The sequence below is a fragment of the Panthera pardus genome, unplaced genomic scaffold, assembly GCF_024362965.1.
Source record: "Panthera pardus isolate Hobbes unplaced genomic scaffold, ASM2436296v1 HiC_scaffold_2, whole genome shotgun sequence".
Lineage (NCBI taxonomy): Eukaryota > Metazoa > Chordata > Mammalia > Carnivora > Felidae > Panthera > Panthera pardus.
The window spans coordinates 40,224,123-40,246,750 of record NW_026526765.1 but is presented as its reverse complement, the minus strand read 5'-3'; the positions used below and the strand labels follow the sequence as shown (position 1 = coordinate 40,246,750).

At 37.3% G+C, this 22,628-nt stretch overlaps 1 protein-coding gene across 9 annotated transcripts in view; it reads left to right on the top strand.

The window, feature by feature from the left end:
- Positions 1 to 22,628, top strand: part of ARL15 (ADP ribosylation factor like GTPase 15) — a 553,398-nt gene that overhangs the window by 333,422 nt on the left and 197,348 nt on the right. For all 9 annotated transcript variants that reach the window (XR_008423696.1, XM_053906986.1, XM_053906989.1 and 6 more), the window contains one exon: positions 14,024 to 14,232. Coding sequence is in view for 8 of the 9 variants with exons in the window: in XM_053906986.1 (XP_053762961.1) it covers positions 14,024 to 14,232 (209 nt within the window). In the remaining variant the exon portion in view is untranslated. The remainder of the gene's footprint in view (positions 1 to 14,023; positions 14,233 to 22,628) is intronic.

Below are 22,628 nucleotides of genomic sequence, written 5' to 3'. Positions count from 1 at the left end.
AAGAATGAGGTCATAAGGGGACAAGTTGAGTTTAAAATACCTGGGAAACTTTAGAAGGGAATATATGATACACTGTAAGAAATCAGAATGTTGGTGCTTTAGAGAAAATCAGATAAGAGGGATTGAACGGCCGTCTTCAGGATAGTAGAAGTAAGTGAAACAGGAGGAGGAAAGACATTTCTAAGGAGGACGTGTAAAGTGAGAAGAAAGAATTCTGGGGAAAATCCGAGAATTCTTAATTGGAGATCTGTGCACTGTGAAGGCAGAGACCATGTCTCTTTCATTTTCTGACCTGCACTGTAGAGCACAGTCCACGGCACTCAGTAAGCCCTCACGACGTTTTTTTAATGTCGCCTCTGAAAGAAGCATGTTGAGAAATCGGTAGATGGTATTTATGTAGAGCAACAATGAGTTGCCAGTAAGACTTAGGGTAAGTTTTTTCCCCATTTGGTTCATGAATTCACATTGTAGAAGTTGCTGTCTAACTGAAAATTGTTTTTTAACTTTGTTAGTTATCTATCACTATGTAACAATTGACCACAAACTTAGAGACTTTATCAAGAAAAAAAATGTGAGTTTTTTTGAAGTTAAATATAGAATTACCATGTGACCCATCAACTCTACTCCTAGTTATATACTCAAAAGAATTGAAAACAGGTGTTCAAAAAAAAAAAAAAAAACAAAAAAACAAACAAAAACCCCAAAAACCTTGTACTCCAGTATTCATAGCAGCTCTGTTCACAGAAGCCAAAATGCGGAAACAACCAACATGTCTGTCAGCAGATGAATGTACAGGCATAATGTGACATATCTATACAATGAAATCTGGCCATAAAAGGATCCCTTTTTTTTTTTTTTTTTTAATTTTTTTTTTAACGTTTATTTATTTTTGGGACAGAGAGAGACAGCATGAACTGGGGAGGGGCAGAGAGAGAGGGAGACACAGAATCAGAAGCAGGCTCCAGGCTCTGAGCCATCAGCCCAGAGCCCGACGCGGGGCTCAAACTCACGGACTGTGAGATCGTGACCTGAGTTGAAGTCGGACGCTCAACCGACTGAGCCACCCAGGCACCCCAAAAGGATCCTTTTTTAAGATCACATTTTTCTTGGTGCATTTCAGTTCCTCAGGGTTGGATAACTGAGGGCCACATGTTGGCCAGAGGATGCCTTCAGTTCCTTGGCTCATGTGCCTTTGCAGTATGACAGTTTGCTTCATAAAAGCATCCTGACTGAGAAGGCAATAGAGCTAATCTGTTATTAAAATGGAAGTTACAGTCTTTTGTAACTACTCAGGGAGCAGTATCCCATCACCTTTGCCACATTCTGTTGGTTAGAAGTAAGGCACTAGACCATCCCACACTCAAAGGGAGGAGATTACACAAAGGCCTCAGTACCATTGGTAGCCATTTTGGAGGCTGCCTCCGTAGCCTTTGCTGTTTAATGTCTCTGTGAGACTTTCGATTATTTGCATTGGGATGATCATGTGCTTTTCCTGACAGAACCTTCCTCATGTAAACTCAGAAATCTTGTATTTGAGTACCTGTGACTCTGATATGGCAGGTATAAAGAGAAGATGTGGTCGCTGGCTTTATGGAAAGGAAAAGTGTGGGTCATTCTCTTAATGTTGCCTACTTCTGTGCAGAAATCATTTTCAACGTTGGTTATTTACAAGGATACATAGCCTTAGATTGATTTGTAAATAAGACTCTGTTCATGTGTGTATGCACATAAGTGTGTGCACTGAATGAAATGATCTGATTCTTGAGGTTTATAGCAAGACCATCATTTTTCTAATTAAAGAAGGGATAAATCTTAAAGAATACAAACCAAAGATTGGGGATGGGGTAGGTAGCATGTTTTTCCTCTCCTAATTGCTGTTTGTATGCTTTAGCCATTTGTATATAAGAGAAACTTCAAAATAGCAACAGTATATGATAAATGGGTTGAAAATAGTTTTTTTTAAAGGATCCTGATCTTATTTATGTCTGATAGCCATACTTTTATACATGTCCACTCTATAATTGTTTCATTTATCTAAAAGAAGAAGGACATGAATGGAGGGATATGTCCTCATTAGTCAGCTCTGAAATTAACTCCTAGCCTAATATCACAGCTTTAAGAAAATCAGCATTCTGGAACCCTGTGGGATACCTAATAAATATTTCTTTCATATAATCTCTTCTCTATTCCCAGGCAAATATATTCTTTAACTATCCCAATCTAAATAAAAATAAGACAGTAGGCTTAGCATCATTTAAATTGCACTGTCTCTTTTCTTTTGAGTGTGTTCTTCATGAGAAACTATTTGGAAGTGAAGTGCTTGACCTCAGGCAATGTTTCAAACTCCTTTGTCTTCTCTTTGGCTAGTGTACTGATGCCTAATCGTTTTATGCGGTGACACTATTTTCTATAACCTCCTGTCCCCAAGTGCTGGATGATACAGACATACTTATATTTTAAAATTAAAATTAATTTCATTTTGAGAGTTCCACTTGCCTCTTGAGATAATTGGAGACATTGCATAGCTTCTAATAAGGTTGGGGATTATTGATTTAATGATACGGTTACACGTGAAAAAGAGTCTGTTTAATGGTATATGTGATGTAATAAGCTAATCTCTTTTAAGTATATAGTAACTGTGTAAAACAAAAAAGAAGTCTGATTACTTTAAGGACACTTTAATGAGTGGTTCATGCAGCTGTGGTTACAGAGTTTATTCTTTTGGAATTGTCTGAAGTGGAGTGATCTTATCGCCACTTTCCCTTTATAATGGCAACTTCGAAGGACAGAGGAAAAGCTTACTTTGGAGGACAAAAAGGAATTCCCCTGCTTTAGAAAACAGCTCAGAGAGAAGAGCATTTCAGACAAGAATTATGAAAGGAACCGAGGGAGCAGTGAAGAGTATTTTAGACTATATAAAAATGAGACAACTTCTACTCAAATGCATGGGCATATAATGCGCGTATTCATCTTTCTTTCACTTACTTCAGCAACAAATACAGAGAGTCTGCTCTGTGCCAGAGTCTGCTTAAACACCTGGAGACATAGCATTGAACCCACCTAGCAAGGAGGATCTTGAATAGACTTAGCAAAGTTGATGGATAAAGAGACCTGGTGAAAGTGGCGTGTTTACCTAAAAGCTATGAAAAAACTGAGTGCGAGAGAGTGGGTTACAGATAAATGCAAAAATTCCTGACTCAGGCATTTAGGTGAGCACTATAGTTCAGTAAGTTATAGGCTTACTGAACATATAGAACATTCCAAGCACTATGCCAAATGAGTTATCTCATCTAATCCCTACAATCCTATTGGGTACCTAAGTATTATTTTTTCCTTTTATTCGAAGGAAAACCAAGGCTTACAACAGGCCAGTTACCCAAGGTCACTAAGGTGACATGTGACAGCACTAGTTTTTGAACCCAGTAAGTCTGACTTAAGAGTGCATGCTAATCTCTCTGCTGTCCTATCCTCTATCAGAACTAACCTGCCTCTCATGACTAAACCCAACTCCAGTGCATTGGCTTATTTTCAAGGAAAATTGTGTGCCAAATTCTGAAAAAATTGGAGCTTTCCAAAAGTTTTGGAGTGTAAACTGATCCCTACGCTGACAACTGCCCATATTTATTTATAATTTGTAAAGTGCCTTGACTTGCCCAATTGCATAATTCAGATTATAATGTATATTAGCTTATGTACATTATTAAACACTGGTGTCATTTCTCTGAAGCCTAGGCAGTTGTTTTTTTTTTCTCCTCTTTTATGCTTAGGCCTAAACATGGATCCTCACTGAATTTGTATAATCCATAGGGTTGCAACAAATAGAACACAAAGAATCCATGGGAGAAAACTGAAATCTCCATTTAGGAGTTGTGATAAACCTTCCGTCAAGAATGACAGAGTACTAAAGGACAAAAGGGTAGATAGGGGTGGGTTCAAATAAATGTTGTGGACCAAGCAGAATTCCCCTTAAGGTTTTATTACATGAGTAGGTTATTAGTAATTTTTTGAGGTCAAATTAATCACAGAATAGAAATTACAGTTAAGAGACTAATACTCTACCTTTGAAGGTCAAAGCTTATAGTTTTAAAGTTTTTCTGTGGGCTATGAATTTATGTTCATCTAGAACCTCATGTCATCTGTCCATTTTGTCACATGGTTGGTATAAGTTAAACTTTAGAATAAAAACTTGTGGCGGGGGGAAATGGAAGCTACACTAGAATGCCATAGCATTTCTGCAGTTTTAAACGATTGTATTTCACCCTGACTATGGAACAAACACCTTCCACTTCAGCCAGAAAATTCTCATTGTGGCTCTTCCCAATTTGTTGCTTTAGTCAATGGCAATTTCAACAAAATTGTTCCCAGACTAGCTTTCCTACTCTGGCCACCAGATTTTCCAGAATACTATAAAATGTGCTTTTTTGCTTTTTGTGTTAGGCCAATAGCTCGGGAATTTGCTGCTTAGTAAACATGTGGAGTCATGCAAATTGTGATCACCTTGGGTTTGTGGGTCTTCTAGGCAGTAGGCCCTTGGCTGTTACCGGAGTCCAGAGGGGAACATTTTCCCACAACTCTTCCCACAGCTTTTTCTTTCCACACTTTCAGTTTCTCAAGGCTGCTTGCTCTGCCGAACATCAGGACAGGCAGGCTGATGGATCACAGAGAGCACAGGGCAGTGCTCTTATTTGTGTTTTAGTACAGTGCTTAGCACATGCAACGTTATGGCTTCACATTTCCAAATACTAAAACAGAACTCTGAGAGAGGCAAAGCCATGAAATAATTTTGTGTATGTGGAATTAAAAATTTTTTTCAATAGAAAATGTCAGGCGAATGATTCTTCGCAGAGTATGTGCCAGAAACATAACTACATGCTAAGCCAACAAACTACTACCATCCACAAAATACACACGCGCGCGCGCACACACACACACACATTTCGCTTGTTTCTTTATGACGTGTTTTGTTTGGTGAATTCTATATTCTGCATACGAGAAATCTGAGTAAACGTTTTATAAAAGATTAACCAATTCATTGAAAAAATGATTGTATAAGACTATGTTAGATGCATTCAGAGTGTAGAAATGAGACACATAAATGCACAAAACTCCCAGATGTCTCTTTCGGTCTAACCAGGAAGATGAAACATATATTCAGATAACTATGCTACAGGGTAGAAACAATTACGAACAGCACCAAGAGAAATAGATTAAAAGCTTCTGATAAATGATTTCCAGCTGGAAGACTATGGAAGTCTTGGTGGAGTAGGAGATCTGGCCCTTGACAAGCAGGTGGTGGTTTCAGTGTACAAGAACTGACATGGCAGGAACTCCAGGCAGAGGGGATAACACAACTAAAAGCATGAGGGTGAAAGCCTGGTCTGGTCCAGGAGAGACAAGTTGCATTTGTGGATTGTACAAGGAGCAGAATGGAAACAAGTGGTAGGAGGAATGGTCAGCTGAGGCCAGATCACAGAGAACTGTAAATGCTAAGTCATGTAGCTTGGGAATTCCAAATTATAGGCATTTGATGTTCTTGAGCAGTGTGGTGATACAGCTTGAGCTAGTTTCCTGGACAAACATTAATAATTTAATCAGTACTGGCTTGACAGAAGCATGGAGACCAGTTAAATAAGTCATTCTGGTGATCCAGGTGGAAAGTGGTTGAGGGTATGGACCAGAGTGAGAACATGGAGGAGGGCAGGTATCAGATGGCAGGCATAGTCCTCAGGTATGGTTGTTAGGTCTTAACGCTGAAGGTACTGATGTACAGTTGTGCTTTGAGTAACATGGACATCCAGAATATTTGTTAGGAACAGGATAAGGTAAGAACAGGGCAACTAGTGCATCAGTTTTTGTATAGTGTCGCACATTTTGTTTTTTAAAAGGTAGGCTAAGAACTACCTTCAGAATTTTCTGGGGGTGTGCTATTTGAAGTTCAGATTGCACAAGTCCAAGGTTGCACACATTATCATAACATTTCTAGTCCCTAAAGCATGTGACCACTGTTGGAATTCCAACATAATGAGACCAAGGAGATTAGTATGATTCCCATATAGGCCTCTTAATTTTGCAATTGTACTTCCAACTCTGGCTGACCTATCTTTGGACACGAGATAGCGTGAGTGTAAAGATGGTTCAGTGTAACACGCTTATTTCTGCTGGAAAACGACTCCAAATGTGCCTGAGATTTAGTGGACCTCAGTGGTCCCCGTTGTATATTAAAGATAACGAGTATGTACTATTCTAAAACCCTTATGGGGTCTTAGGCCTTCACTCTCAAGAATTATTGAGACCTCAGTGCCTTGGCAAAGCTAGAGATGCTAGGAAAATAATGCCTAGCTCTCCTCAAGCAACCACTAATGGGAGGTAGGTGGATGAGGACCCAAATGCTTCCCCACTGGTGTCTGGCTCCCAGTTTTAGTATGAGTAAGCTCAGGCTACCCACAGTGGTTCGTTGGCTGGGTAGCTCTTCTTGTGGGTTGGCTCTTTCCCTCCCCCACTTTTTCACTCTACCACTAGTATTTCCTGCGTTCATGGCTTGAATAAACCCGTTGCACTGGGGGAATCCAAAATAAGGCAGAGACTATTTGTTTACGTATTTCCTTTGCTGACTCCCTTACACCGTTTGGGAGAAGGAAGAACTCTTTCTTGCCCACATGTTTTCATAGATTTCCAATAAACACAGGAAGACCTTAATAAGCAAATCTTTTTCAAGATATGCAGTTAGCTGTGTGTCCAAGAGTGTGGAGAGTATTCATTTTTAAGGTTTATGAAATCTTAGGGGCACTTGGTCGCTCATTGAGTGTCGGACTCTTGATTTTGGCTCAGGTCGTAATCCCAGGGTCGTGAGATTGAGCACCATGTGGAGCACACTTGAGATTCCCTCTCTCCCCCTCTCCCGCCTCTTCTGTCCCTCACCCCTGCTTACATGCGTGTTCTCGCTTTCTCTTAAATAAAATATATAAGATTTATGAAATCTAGAGGCTTTAGGACTGGAAGAAGCTCAGATATGAGTAGGTAGTACTGTCTACTCTAAATACAGTTACCATAATCACATTACCATAACAGGTAATGGATGGTCAACAGGACCCTTAAGCAAGACCAGACCAGCTGCCAGGTAGTATTCCCCAGGGCTCTGTAATAATTCCCCATTTACTGCTGCCTCAAGCCCAGACACTGCCTGGCTTACAAAGCCATCCACATTCTGTCTTCACACTGGCCATTACTTGTCACCAGCTCAGGCTTCTCTCATGTTCATTCTCTTTACTGTGCCCCACCACCCACCCACTCCTAATTTCCTCTTATCTTATGCTCCCAGCCATGCCCTCCCCACTGGAATGTGTTTTCTCCTCTTCTCTCCCTTTCATTGGAGCCTCCTGTATTCTCTGTGAAGCAGCATCATGTAGTAGAAAAGTACATGGGCTTTGGAATCAGTCCGAAATTTGAATCCTAGATCTGCCATTTATTAGCTGGATATGGAGGAAAGTGCATAAACTTTGTGTCCCAATTTCTTCATCCATTAAATAAGGATAATAACTCCTAAAAAGTTATGTGTGGTGATGTATATAAACACCTTTACAAGGTTAGATGTGATGTAATATGTCGGTGAGGCGGGGGTGGATGACGACTAGGTGTGAACCCTCTTTTATATTCTATGTGGGTGTTCTCAGCTCATCTCACTGTGAGCCTGAGGACTTTGGTCTCCTCCAGCTCAACAGTTTATCCTGTTCGTGGTTCTTCGATCATGCAGACCACATTTCTGTTTATTATCTAGAATGGTTTTCTTTTTGATTCTGAAAGCAAAATAAGACAATACACCTCCCTTCAGAGAACTTGACTTTGAATCTTCACATTTTTATAGTTTGTATTGAGCATTTAAGGAGGGCTTAATTTAAGATACTTCGGTGCTTTTTGCAGGGGCTGGGGGGAGTCCATAACAAAAGTTTGAGTTTAGATATGTATGTCTTAATCCTCCTGGACTCTTGGATATTTCGGTTTTTAAAAACAGATTGAGTGGGTCTGATGTATAGAAGACAAAAAGAATGAAGGAGCCACCCATCAGAAAAACCAAGATTCCATATATGGGAGGGGTAAAAAAAAGATTTTAAAATTAATACTTTTCTGTCCCTTCTCCTGTCCTGCCCTTGAACATTTTCTCCCTATGCTGGAAATCACTCTTCTTAAAGTAATACTGGCTGATGCCACTTGTGTTCCGAGGATATATCCTCCTTCACTAAAATTTGAAGAATTAATTTACAATTAAAATTCTCCAAAATTGGCTTCATTTATGGGTCTCCAATCTCATTAAGTTTTTCAGAGGGAAAATATTCTCCATTTTCTGAAGACTGTGGTAAGAGGATAGAAAGAGAAGACAATCTCGACTCCTCATCCTGAGTCTATATGCCATAACAGGGTGACCCTAGTGGACACCCTCGTCCTGGTTAGCCTCTTGTGTCACCCTTTGGCACACTTGTCTTTGGATCAGAGTGACCACACCTGCTCCTATACCAGCATGGCTGCATGGCTTTTCCTTTCAGAGATGGGATCAGATCTCTAACTGTTTTCTTCTTGGGGGTTTCTAGCAGTCGCTCAAGGCAGCAGTAAGTTAGAGGAATATCTAGAACACACTATCCAATACAGTAGGCACCAGACACGTGTGGCGTCTAAACTTCAAATTTAAGTAAATTTTAATAAAATTCAGTTCTTGAGTTACAGTGGCCACATTTCAAGTGCTCAGTAGCCACAATGGCTAGTGGCTTTTTTTTTTTTTTTTTTTTTTTTAAATCACAGAAAGTTGAGTTAAACATCACTGATCTAGAGATCAGATTTTCCATAGGGACAACTTCAAACTGCTGTTTTTATCATTGACTCCTGTGTATCCCTGTTTATTTAGTTCATTGGCTTCATCTTTCAAAGAAAAAAATTTTTTTTTAATTTTTTTTTAACGTTTATTTATTTTTGAGACAGAGAGAGAGCATGAACGGGGGAGGGTCAGAGAGAGGGAGACACAGAATCTGAAACAGGCTCCAGGCTCTGAGCTGTCAGCACAGAGCCCGACGCGGGGCTCGAACTCATGGACCACGAGATCATGACCTGAGCCGAAGTCGGCCGCTTAACCGACTGAGCCACCCAGGCGCCCCTCAAAGAAAAATTCTTTTAAGAAACTTACCTCTACAGCCTTTTAACTTAAGGGAGCTAAGCATCTTTTTTGGCTGCAAATAATAAAATAGTCTTTGAAATCGGCACGAGTAATTAGGCATTCACTATGTTCACAAAATAAAGAGTTCTTACAGTAAGTGGTTGGTACCGCTGCTCAGCGGTGTTCTCAAGGACCCAGGCTTTCTGTCTTCCTGTTGTGACCTCCTCATGTGTTGGTATGTCTTCTTCAAGATTGCTGGGAAGGTTATCATCTAATAGAATCTAAAAGCTAGAAGAGAGAAGTGACTCTCTTTGAGCATCTCCCTTTTTTTGAGGGGCACAGTTTGTCCCAAAAGCTCCCAGCAGACCTGTGTTGAATCCCAGTTTGCCAAAACTGAGTCATCTGTCCATGCTGCAAGAGAGAGCTTGAAAAACAAATACTTGGCATTTTTAACCTCTATACTGGTAGGCTGGCCCTGCTGATAAAGAATGTAAGCACTATGAAGACTGAAGCTTTTGTCTGTTTTGTTTGCTAGTATGTCCCCAGTGCCTGGGATGGTGCCAGGTGTTCAGTAAACATCCATTAGAGGAATTAATAAATAAGAGAATGTTGCCATAGTTGTCCATAGTGTGCCATACAAAAGAACCTTGCATAATGAAGACACGTTATGCTCCCATCTTCTATCTTTTCTCTTGTAGTAGCTTGAACCAGGCTCTCCTGGTTGATTGGCTTTCTGAGTGAACTCTTAGGATATGAAGGGCTCCTTACAACCTTCAGTAAGGCAGTATCAGACATTGGGTAATTCAGACACTGGGTAACACCCTCACCTCCCCAACCTCTCTACTGTTAATATACCCTTTTTTTTTTTTTAATCTGAATACAAAATACAGGCCAGGTTTGGATTTGGTGTTTAACCTCTTTATATGCCAATTTAAGTGACACAGAGCATGCACTATTCAGTCATTAAAATGAGTGGCCCCAGACCATTTATGATGTGATGTGATGCCCTGCGTGTGTTACTCCCCTTGGACTTGGTTTGTGGGCGAGGACTGTTGGGATGTGGACATCAAACTCTGTTCCTAATTTTCCCAGTTAGGCTCACTTCTCAGAGCATCTGGCAGCTGGGTTAATGACCTGTCTATTTCTCATTTTAATCTGGTGGCTCATCTAAGGTCCTCTCAGCTGGGCCAACCAACCTGATACTACCATTCACCCCATTCCTGGTTTCCTGGGGTACTCTGGGTTTCATCCAGAAGCCCTGATGACCAAAGCCATTGTGCAAAAGGCTGAACTGGAATTTCAGATTCCAAGCCCAGTGTTTGTGATGAACATTAGACATGCTAAGATTGGACAGAAAGCTGTGTGGCAGGAGACTAAAGAAAAGGGTCTTTTCATTAATAATAAGTTATCATCCACATAGTATATCATAGAATGGATGTTTTAAGAAATTCCAGCATTTCTCTTTGGATTTGTTTCATCTGTCAACAGTCATTGGACTTAAGGTCATTTTGTCTAACCATTTTCTGATGTCTTATGTGCTCCCAAAGGTGGCAAATGGAAATAGTTTCTTGTTGAAAAAGACCCTCATGAGTTAGATTTCGAATATGTCCCGTGTATTTCCAATAGAAAATTTCCACTGAAACATTCAACCAGTATTCTTCTCTTTATACTTAATTCTCTGCACCCCTCTAATGCTATGGCCATATTTATTAAGATGTATTTACAGGCCTTGTTGTAGTAACTATTACTTTAAAGAATTTGTGGGTTTGATCTAGGGTAATCATGGATTTTTAAATATTTCTTATAGGTCCTTGCTTAGTGACTTGTATAGAATAGTACTTAAAAATATTCATTTAACTCATTGGCTAGAAATGTTAGGTACCTTTTATTTTGATAAGTTGCTTTTTTCCCCCCTCTTGGCTTATGTGGTAGTAGAGTTTTTTGTTGAGTTTTATCACCTTTCCAGTCAATGATCCTTCTATTTCAATCACATTAGACCTAGATAAATATTTTAGGTGTGTAACCTTGGCCACATTATGTGATTGTTTCATGTCTTAGTTTTATTGTTGATAAAATGAGAGCCATAACAATACCTACCTCTTAAGATGGTCAAGAGTAAATGAGTTAATACATGTAAAAACACTTAGCACCACCACCATTTATTTTGGAACTGCACTTGGTCAGTTGCAACTGTTGGTTGGCTATGATTACGGAAGTTGGGCAAAATCAGTGAAAGCATTTTGTGAGAATTAATGAGCTCTATAGAATTTACAGTAAAGCATGTTGTGTATATTATATGAAAATTGTGTGCTACACACCTTTTAGTAAAAATTGTAATAAATTTATGTACAGATATATACACACACGTTATTTTTGTCTTAAACATTTACCATCAGGTAACACTGCTGCTACTTTTGCTCCTCAAACTTATGGATGGTTCTCTAGCATATGGATAATGTCTGGATGTAGCTTGTAGCAGATGCTGTTGGTATCCTACCCAGATCTCCTTTACTGGGCCAGTGCATCCATCTCCCAGCTGCTTCGAGTATTGGCTGCTAATGACTCACACCTGTACCCTTCTCCAGAGGCCTGCCCTTGGCTGACAGTAATTGCCTCAACCAAATATGTCTGGGAGAGTATGAGATCACACCCCTACCCCCTCCTGTTCCCTAGGGGTGGCTCATAGCCAATGACTGTACCGGGGTATAGCAGCCCAGCCTCCTTGTCTTTGGACTGGACAACTTCTGTGGTTGAGTGCATGCTCTAGAGCTCCTCATTGGATTAAACTGAGGGTAGATTTTTGAAACCAGATCTTTGCCAAGCCCCTTCCCCAATTCTAGCTTGCTTCTTTCACTCCAGGTTTCTCCTGACAGCACTGTCTATAATCAGGTGTTCAAGAAATGCGGTCTCAGACTCTGTGCCTGGGGAACCTGGCTTAAAGTGTTGCTGATTTCAGTGGCTCTGTTGTTTTCTTAGTTAGACCATCACTTATGTAACTAACTACCTATATTAAATCTGTGGCTTAAGTTGTTTTGTTTTGTACTGTTTTCTTGGTTAAAAGTTGCCTGATCTGCATTAACCCTGTTCATATCCCATGTTTTTACATATTTAAGGTTGTTCTACATTAAATATCCTTGATGCTCTTATATAGCTGGGTATTTCAGTATAGGATTATGATGGACACTCTGGATTTTAAAATCTGAAATTTAAGTTTTAAATCCTGAATCAATTATACCTCCCTCTTGGGGTGGCTGTAAGAATTCTATGAGCTGTTCTTTTGAAAACACCTAGCACCATGCCTGGAATGTAGGAAGTGCTTAATAAATGGTAGCTGTTTGGTAACTATTATTTTTTAAGAGGATTGCCCAGCCTGGTTGAGATGCCTCATCTCTTGTGTTCATGATGCCTAATGAGTACCTCTCTACAGAGCTTTATTACTTTATTAATTTTTTTTTCTATTTCTCACAGAAAAATATGGGCTTCTTAGTGCCCTCCAGTGGTGTGTTGGCCCTTAGGGGAAGAAAAGACCTGATGATAGCTTTCGTTGATTTCAATGGTGAAAATATTCCCACCCTATCCAGTTTGAAGCTACCAGTATGGCATCATTGAATACAGAGTTGGGAAGAGATGCACATATTTGGCTCTTGTCAGTTAGTGCACACCAACTCCAGTCCTTTATTCCTAACACTTAGTGCAGTATATCCAATATAGGAGCTAAATATTCAATGGAGGGCTAACATGTAGTTACTAACTGGTTAAGACTTGCTCATATACACTAAATTAATGAAATACCTTTATCTAATTTTTGTTGTATAACCAATAGTCCCATGCCCCAAACACACACACACACACACACACACACACACACACACACGCACACACACACACCATGGACTGCCCATGCTATTGATGAATAGAATGGAAATAAATGAAACACTTATCCTGATGTAGTAGGGAATGCCCATGCCCTCCCTGGACAGGTTGTCTACTCAGATGCAAATCTCAGTTTTGAGATTTACTAGACACATGAATGGGGATTAGTCACTTCACCTCTCTTGGCCCCAGGTTCCTCAGACAGTTGGACTGGATAGTCTTTACAGGTCTTTCTAGTCTGAAAATCCATAAAGCCTAATTAGTGTATAATTTCATTTCCTCCTTCCCTCATTTTCCTCTTTCCTGTACTGAACCTTGAGTTATACATAATGCTGGATGTTGAAAATACAAAGAGGAATAAGATGTGGCCTTGGATGCTGAGAATCTCCATGTCTTTTTATGAACACTCCCATCATATCAAGACCATGAGTATGCCCATTGCCAAGTGGGTTTATGCAAATGTATCAAGTATTTAATTCATCACAGATTTTAGCACTTTGATACATAAAAATATTGTGCTAGTAGTTTTCACTTTCTAGATGAAATTAAATAAGGCTGTCATGATCAACAAGTAGTTCTTTTAGAAACTGTCCTCAGGATCATGTTCATTGTCTGGGATAAAGCTTCAGTGAACAGCTAGCTGGGTTACACTACTCTCTGAGTTAGGCTCAAACTCTGATTATAAAGAGTGGAGTTTTTATTTAGGACTAGTAAACAAAATCTGAAAAAAATGTTGACTTTCAATCAAAACAACTATCCTAGTTCTTTCTCACATATTTTGATAAGAAAGGTATAAAGAATGACTGATAAACTTGGGTGTTCTCTTTCAAGGCCACATCCACCTGTTGGCTCTCATGCCTTGGTCCTCATCAACCATGTTCTCTGCCCTTAATTTTTAAAAGCTACATTGGTTTCCAGTAGGAATTAGTGTTGGGAACACCAACAGGACTGTTGAGTATTTTTCAGTTGCCGAAAGCTATTTTTAAAAAGAATTTGTTTTGTTTTTGACAGGGGCTGATAATATCCGGAAATATTGGAGCCGCTACTACCAAGGATCTCAAGGGGTAATATTTGTATTAGACAGTGCCTCTTCAGAAGATGATTTAGAAACTGCTAGGAATGAACTGCACTCAGCTCTCCAGCACCCACAGTTATGCACTTTACCCTTTTTAATATTGGCCAATCATCAAGACAAGCCAGCTGCTCGATCAGTCCAAGAGGTATGTCTCATGAACGTGACAAGCCTTTGTCTTGTGTGCTGTGGTTTTGTTGCCACGTTGGAATCTGAAAACTTGTCTGTAATTAGGAATATGCTGGTTGTGGTGTTTTCCAACACGAAACCCTAGTTTTCTGAGAAAGTAGAAAGACTATATCAATCTATAGAAATTATTGTTTATATACCTTTCTCCACTTGGAAAGCATCATTGGGTTTTTTTTTTTTTTTTTTTTAACTTTAGCAAAAGTTAAAGGACTTATCTGAATATTTTTCTCATCTGCTTTAAAAGGCTGCAGGCTTGGTGATTTAGCATTTCTTACCCCACTAGCTTACTTCATTCTCCTTTTCTCCAGCTTTTCAAGGAATGCCTCATGCATGTCACCATGCATCACTTGCCCTCAGATGTCATGTTCTTGTCTCTCTGAAATGCTCACTGTTGACTAGAAGCAATGAGTCCTATTCTGTAACCAGCCAGGCTGAAAATTGATGTCTTATCTTGCAAGTTCCATGCCACCAAATACACTTTAATATGGACCCGTTCTTTATCTTCTTCATTGAATTTCATTTCTTAGTGCGTATCTCTCCTATAAAAGCATGAGTCTAGTTCTGGACTGAAAAAAAATCAGTGTCTCACCCAGAAGAGCTTCTGATTCATGGATACGGAAGGAATAAGATATGGGAATAATTTTTAAATTTTGAATTGTAGTGAATTTTAACCAAAGTACAGTGAAATAAAGACTTTTTATGTATTCCTTTACACCTGTAACTTTCAAGGTAGGTTTCTCTCCCCTTCTTCAGAAAATTGTGTGCTTCCTTTAGTGACTTCAGGATATTATAATTAGTAGGAATCACACTGCCCTGTAGTCTGAAACACTGGATGAGGCGTCAAACACCTAAGACGTTCTAACTCCAGACTGGTTTCACACTTAATGTGGGACCCAGGCAAAAAGCTTTGTTCCTTTGCTTGTCTTCCCATCAGTAAAATGGGAATAATTCAGGCTTTTTTTTTTTTTTTTTTTTTTTTTTTTTTTAAGTAAGTGAGTGGGATGGTTTTAGATAATTTACTTTGAAGTTTAAAGTACTAAGCAGTAGAAGAGATACTATATCGAGACAGTTTTCATTTAAGTCTTAGGAAAATAGTGAAGAAGGCAAGGTTTTCTTACTAAATAGAACTCGTGCCCATTTTTTGTTGCTTCGTTTATCATTAAGTAGTCAGCATGCACCTTTTTCCTCTTTAGATTTTGTGAAATATAAATACTAGTAAGTAATAAAGATAGAAACAAAGCAGTATTCAGAGTCATTAATGTGCAGATCTTCAGCATTGAACTTGTCTCGCCTTCCTGATCTGTTCTTAAGACTTGGGTGGGGTAAATCTTTTACTTTCTCAGCATCAGTTTTCCTGCTTGTAGAGTAGATATAATAGTATCTAATCATAGACAGTTAGGAGTATTATAAATTATAAGATACTTGCTGAAGATGCATTGTTCTGAGATTCATTGTGGGAAATATATGTATGCAGTACAGAATACAAATAGACAATATAATGTTTTGTACATAAATAATATGTAATACATCTATAATAAAACATACGAAATACATATACAAGTGACATTATAACATCAAATCACTTTATTCAAGTTATGTACAATAGCTGAATTTTTTTCTTTTAATTTTAAGAAACTGTTTTCCTTAGACATCATAAAATTGAAACTAATGTTTTCTTGAAACCAGATAGATAACTCAGGGTAATCCTCCATAGAAATTAAAGACTGTCACATTGAAGAAAGGAAGCTTTTAACAATTAATTGCTTCGGAATATGCCTTATGTGTTTTCGCCAGTATCTTTCCTAAGAAACAGGCAAATATCTTTTTATGATTCATCTTTTAGTGAGACAGAGGCTGTAAATGTAGAATAAACAGAATGATTTGAAAATTATTCAAAATTTGTATATCCTGGATCATGTATGACTGACTTTCCTTTCTATTTATACCAATTTTAAATGACTTTTCCTCAAAACTTTTGCTTGTAATGGAATTTGCAAATACCATTTTGAGGACTGTTTAAGGTATTGTCCCTGTGGTTATATAAACATATACTATACAGGTGGACGTTAACATTTTAGATTTTAATTAAAGACATAGACAAATTCTGTTATAGATCTTGAAGCTTGTCGAAACATAATGAAGTGCCCATACGTTGGATTTGGCAGAAAAAGAAAAGGAAGCTTTCTATTTTTCTCGTGGCTTAAATGACAAAGAGGTTTCTCAGAATAGTGTGTTACAATGCCTTGTTGAAATACTCCTAGGAATGTTTTAGGGCTCAATATCTTATTAATAAGTTAGCATAAAAGTGGAATTATAAAAACTGAATCTTAGACTTTTAATAAGCAATCATCTCAAAATGGTTGGAAGTAGGTTTGCGTAGAAGAGGGATAGAAGATTAAAAAGTGAGCAAACTTACATGTCATTTGAAATATGTTCAGAAGTGGCCATCTGTATACTACCCCTCCTTACCTTATTGTGAAGGTATTACATGCCCCTGTGCTCTGTTGCTTATAAACATTTTTATTCGTTTGTACCTGCTAATTCGTGTGCACTTTGTGTAATCTCCAAATGCTAAAAAGGATGGGTTTTTACTTTGCAAAATAGCTGTGAGTTTGAGGCAAAATTCTATTCTTTCAGAATTCAAGGAAAATGCATTCAGTTTACCAAAAGCACTGAACAGTTCTTTGATGCAGCTAAGAAAAGACCACGAGTCATAAAGGCTCATTGATTCTTCCCCTCCTCCCATTGAAATTATTACATTTTGTGCTCAATGCATTATGCAAAAAAAACAAAAAACAAAAAAACAAAAAAACAAAAAAACTGTAATTATTTACCCTGTCACTGGAGTAAAACTTTAAAAATTCATTTATCATCTAATGAGGATAACAGAATGTTGTTGCATTTAGAAGCTGGTGAGATCCAAAGGAGAAAGAGGAATTATCCTGGGGATTCCAACCAGAGAATGAAAATCTCTGGAGGTTCTATATATTTAGTCCCTTCCTCTGCTATGAGTGTTGCAATGTTTGTGTAGAGAATGGAGTTAAGAAAGGAAGACAATGGTTAAAATTACTTTCTAACCCACAGAGGGCAACATGCCCAATTATTTTGTTACCCTTTTAGAACGCAAGTAGAGTCTTGTACATTGCATAGTTCGCCTTCTGTAATAAACCTGGTAATGACCTGTGTTTAACTCAACAGCCTTTTAAGATTTTACATCTTGAGAATTGATAGTAGAAACGTGTTTTTTAATAAATAATCTTTTTTTTTTTTTTTTTAATAGCAAAACACTGGGAAAAAGAACACCCTTTATGTACTGTCTGAAAGCCAAGCAGTTTTTGCAACAGATGTTTGTTGTATTCACTTTGGGGAGGTGTAGTTACCACAGTTTTCCAGAATTCATTCGTATCAACTACTTTTCTCTATAGAAAATACAATATAAAAATCTATAATTAAGTCAAGTGGCCTACTTGATTCATTAGGGAAAATTCTAGTCCAATTTGAATAATAAGGCTTTAAAACAAGAATCATCTTAAGGGTAAATAGGTTGGCTTTTTATTTGTATTGAATGGTAATTGTATCTAATTTGTTTTACAACTCCCATAGGAGAGCATACTTCAGTTCTGAAGTTATTTAATAGATTAGGAGGATTTTATGAGAAGTTAAGTTGATATAGTAACCAATAAATGTAATCCTGTTTTCCCTCTACACGGTTGCCGATTGGGACTCTTTTACTTCCTAGCTTTTTAAAATCTTATTTTTGTTTTATTGGGCACTACTGTGTCTTATAAAATGACACATTTTGTCAACGTGAAAGAAATAGTTTAACCTTTCAGCAGCCTAATCTGAATTGATATTTGTCCATATCCTAAATTCAAAAATGTTTACCTTTTTTAGAAATAGCACATCAAAAATACTGAATCAAGTCTGTCAAGTATTTTGCATCGAAGCAAATACTAAGAAATGTGAAAACTATGAAATAAAGATTCTTGAAGTGACATTGTAAGGTCAAATGACTTTAATGGTTCCATGGTTCATTAATTGTAGCACAAGAATATCCAGCTTTTAAATTAGGATGTCAACATTAAGGTTAAAATTTGTGATCAGGCATTTCTCAGTTTTCTTCCAATTGTCACTTAGTTTGTTATTGTGATGCACATTGAATGTGGGGTTCTATTAGGAAAGAATAAAATACAAGTGTGAGTAGAGTATTCCCAAGTATTTCTATAATGATACATTACCTTTTTAGCCCATGTTTTGCTTCGATTATAAATATTCATATTTTTGAAAAATACTTTTCAATATTGAGTGTATCATGAATACTTTGTCTATAGACCTCTTGTGGAAGAGAGTGCTGGTGTGTGTTTCACGTTATTGAACCATTGCATTTAATTATAGTTCTTCTTTATAGATCACTATTTCTAAATTGTATACATTTCCCCCTTCCTAAAAGGGTCAGAGAGTTTTGAAGGATTGAAATGTTTGGGAACTGTTGATCTGCAAGTAGTAAGCCTCTAATTTAAAATTTTTATTCTATACTCATACTTGTTAACGGTGGAGTGGTGTTTTTGTTTTGTTTTGGTATCTCTATGAAGTGGTGAATATCATCTCTGGTTTTACGTGACTAATCTTTTATTAGAAAATACAAAGGAGTGTTTAAATCATGTAACATACTTAGTTTATTATTACTGTCTGTATATGGACAGAAATGTGTGTGTGTTTGTACCATAATGATTGTAAAGTGTCATACACTTTAAATCTTAGGAGCTTCCAAGTGTCCTGACCTGCGTCTTGGCAGCATTTTAGAATACTGATTTGATTTCACTTAGAGCAGCGGACATGCGTATTGTGTGAGCAGTCTGAAGATTCCCTTATGGGACGTACACTTACTTTAAAATGATATAAGAGATACAAATTATTTTTTGCTCATTCCTTACAGATGTACTTTACTCTGTTACAGTTTAATCTTGGGGAAACAATGGGAGGGTTTAGAGGAATGACGCCGTGATCTCCTGAAAATGTTTACTAACGTTTACTAATGTGCAAGAGAAGCTGAAATCACCACCATTGCGATAGTTAGTTACATTTATAATAATGACTCTTCTATATTTTGAAGAGCAACTTTTAGCTGAATGCCAAAAGAGTCAGGATATGTCCTTGTACATTCATGTACTTCATGTACATGAAAAAACTAATTTTTATATTTGATTTCATCAATTCTAAATCTAGCCAGTTTGATCTTAGCATTCAAGGGAACTCGTATACCTGTATTTCTCACACCCACCAAGCAGTATTATGAGAATGTGCCCTGCCCCCTGAAAGCTAATAAATTCCCATTAACAAGTGATATATACGAAAGGTCCATTGTATCAAGAAAATTATTTAGGAGGGATAACAGTGTAAGAAAGACATTTAAAAATATAACAAGAATTCATTACGTTCTCTTATAAAACCCCTATTTCTTTACACTTTCTTCCTTGAGTCTGTCAAATGCATATCTTTGTTTAATGTAAAGCTGGCAAATTTTGGAACCTCTTCCAATTCTTACTTTGCATATCCAGATGTTTCCGGGTATAATTCTTCCACCTCTGCGGTACTTTGCAGTTTCCTGATTGTTGACACCCCCAGACCTCCCCTTTTCTCCCTGTTCTTCAACACAGACCATTAAGAACCAATTTCCTATCTATTTTTTCATGATACCCATATTAAAAACCAGTACTATGTTCTGATTCCTTCTAGAAACAAGTGAAACACCACCGATCTTATATATCAATGTGCCTGAGTATTGAATTCCCTTCTCTTGTCTCACTCACATTGAGCTACTGCTCACTATATCTGTTGCTCTAGGAAGACCACCTAAAGATTATAGGTCACATCAAGAAGTCTCCCTAAAGCATCGAAGGCTGGGCTAGGTGCCCTCCTTTTGACTTCCCATAGCATCCTGGGCATATCCAAGTCATAATACTAGAATTAATTGCATGTAACTTTTCTGTCTACCCCTCAAGATTGTAAGCTCCTTGAAGGACAGGACTTCAGGCTTGTTTATGTCTCTGTGCTCAATTATATGTTATTGGGATAAGTACTTCCCATATGTGCTTCCCTCCTGGCTTTGACACCATCAGCTTTATCCAGATTCCCTAACTCTACCTAGTCTAACTCACGTTCCCACCCTTGAACTTTCCTTTTCCTCCACACCAAACCTGACCTTTGAATATTACTCATAAACTGCATCTTGCATGAAATCTCACCACTGTGACCATAGTAATGGTTTTGCAAAGCTTTAATCTGCCATTGACCAGACTTACAGATGTTTATTTTCATGTACTTAAATTTGTGTTTGTCCACCTGACGACCTTGCTATAAAGCAGGTTACTATTTTTTCCCCAGAATTCCTCGTAGAAAGTGGCAGGACATCTTGGCTGAATAATATTCCTTTAATATGCTTTTATTAAAGCCTACATTTTAAGTATATAGAGCTTATTTCAGTTGTGAGCATAGCAAACTGTCTTTTACTTGTATTTCTCATGTGGAGACTGGTACATGATGCAGCTCAAGGGGAACGTAATCGAAATGGTTTTAAAGCAATACATTCAATGTATTAAGAACAAATCTAGCTTTGTTGTAAAATTGTTCTACGTTAATGAAACTTAGAGGGAGTTTTTTCATTTCTTAAATTTTTTAAAAGGCTGTTTACCGATGTATTTATTTATTTACTTATTTTGAGAGAGAGAAAGTGTTGTGTGCCCTGCCATACAAGTGGGGGAGGGGCACAGAGAGAAAGAGAGCAAAAATCCCAAGCAGGCTCTGCGCTATCAGCCAGAACCAACACGGGGTTCTATCTCAGGACCCACGAGATCACGACCTGGGCAGGAATTCAGAGTTGGACACTTAACTAACTGAGCCGCCCAGGCACCCCTCATTTCGTACATCTAACACTTTTAATTCCTGTACATATTTAAATATTTTACAATAATCATAACTAGTACAGTTAGAGTTTGACTTTCTCTTTCTGGGTCTTTTTGAAGCAATAGGTATTTGAATGGTTGTAGTGGTGAACTTCACCCTTTATTTCAATTTTGTATTTTGTAAAAATTAGTATTTCATTAAGCCTCATTCAACAAAGCCAAGAAATGATTCTGAGGCTGAAGTTTTCAGACTGATTTCCTCGTCCCTTAGTCCCAATTATTTATTTACTTATTTATTTCATTTGCAAAAGAAAACTCCATTGACTCCACATTCCATAACTTACAGAGTTAATAAGACATTTGTCGAGTTAAATTAATTTGAAAATAGACGCATGGTTAATGTCAGTAAGGTGCTTTGAAGATAAAAAGCACAATAAGCGTTAGTTATTATCATTATGATAATTATTTTCATTATTATTATTATTACATAGTGTCTGCTTAAAAATACCTTTGGTTACTCTGGGATGGCTGAGGCTAATGAGAGGGGTTACCATGCTGGGTTTTATACAGAACTAAGGAGTTGAGACATAATCCACTGAGGTTTTGTTTTTTCTTAACAAATCAAGAGATGTTTGTCCTTTTTCTTAAAAATATATAAATGTATGTTACATATATATAACATATATATATACTTGTTATATATATATGTTATATATACTTGTTATATATATGTTATATATATGTTTTATATATAAAACATGTATTTTATATATAAAACATATATATAACATATATATGTACATATACATATATACACATATATATGTTATATATATGTATGTATATATGTTTTATATATATATACATATATATACGTATATATATATGTATATATATATATAAATCTGTGTCTATATATAAAATAAAGCTACCTGTAATGCAGAAGCATTGGAACTCATTTTGAATAGTTTGAATGTTTTCTTATGTAATCTCTAAAATGATATTTGAGGAATAAGGATAGGTCTTCTGAAAGGCTCTAAAAACATAGACATTGATTTCTAAATAGTCAAAACCCTTTATTTCTTAGTTAACTAATTCCTGAAGTTGTATAGAACTCAAATTTATAATTTTTATAAACTGAAAAGAAGAGGGCATAATTATGGGAAGAAAATATGAAAGCTTAAAATTATCACAAAAATGGAAAATTATATCTTTGGGAAGTTATAAAATAACCACAACTAATTACGTGAATTAATTCCGATGAGAATATTTCAAGGAGGATTGTTCTTTAGATTATTCTTTAGCAAGAAGACTTGAACATAAAGCCAAATTCCTCACAACATCCTGCAAAGATTGTCATCACAAGTCAGAGACAGAGGAAGTATGGAAACATTTTAACAGGCATATATATGAAAGTTAAATGTACACCCAGCCTCAAAATCAGGAAGACATT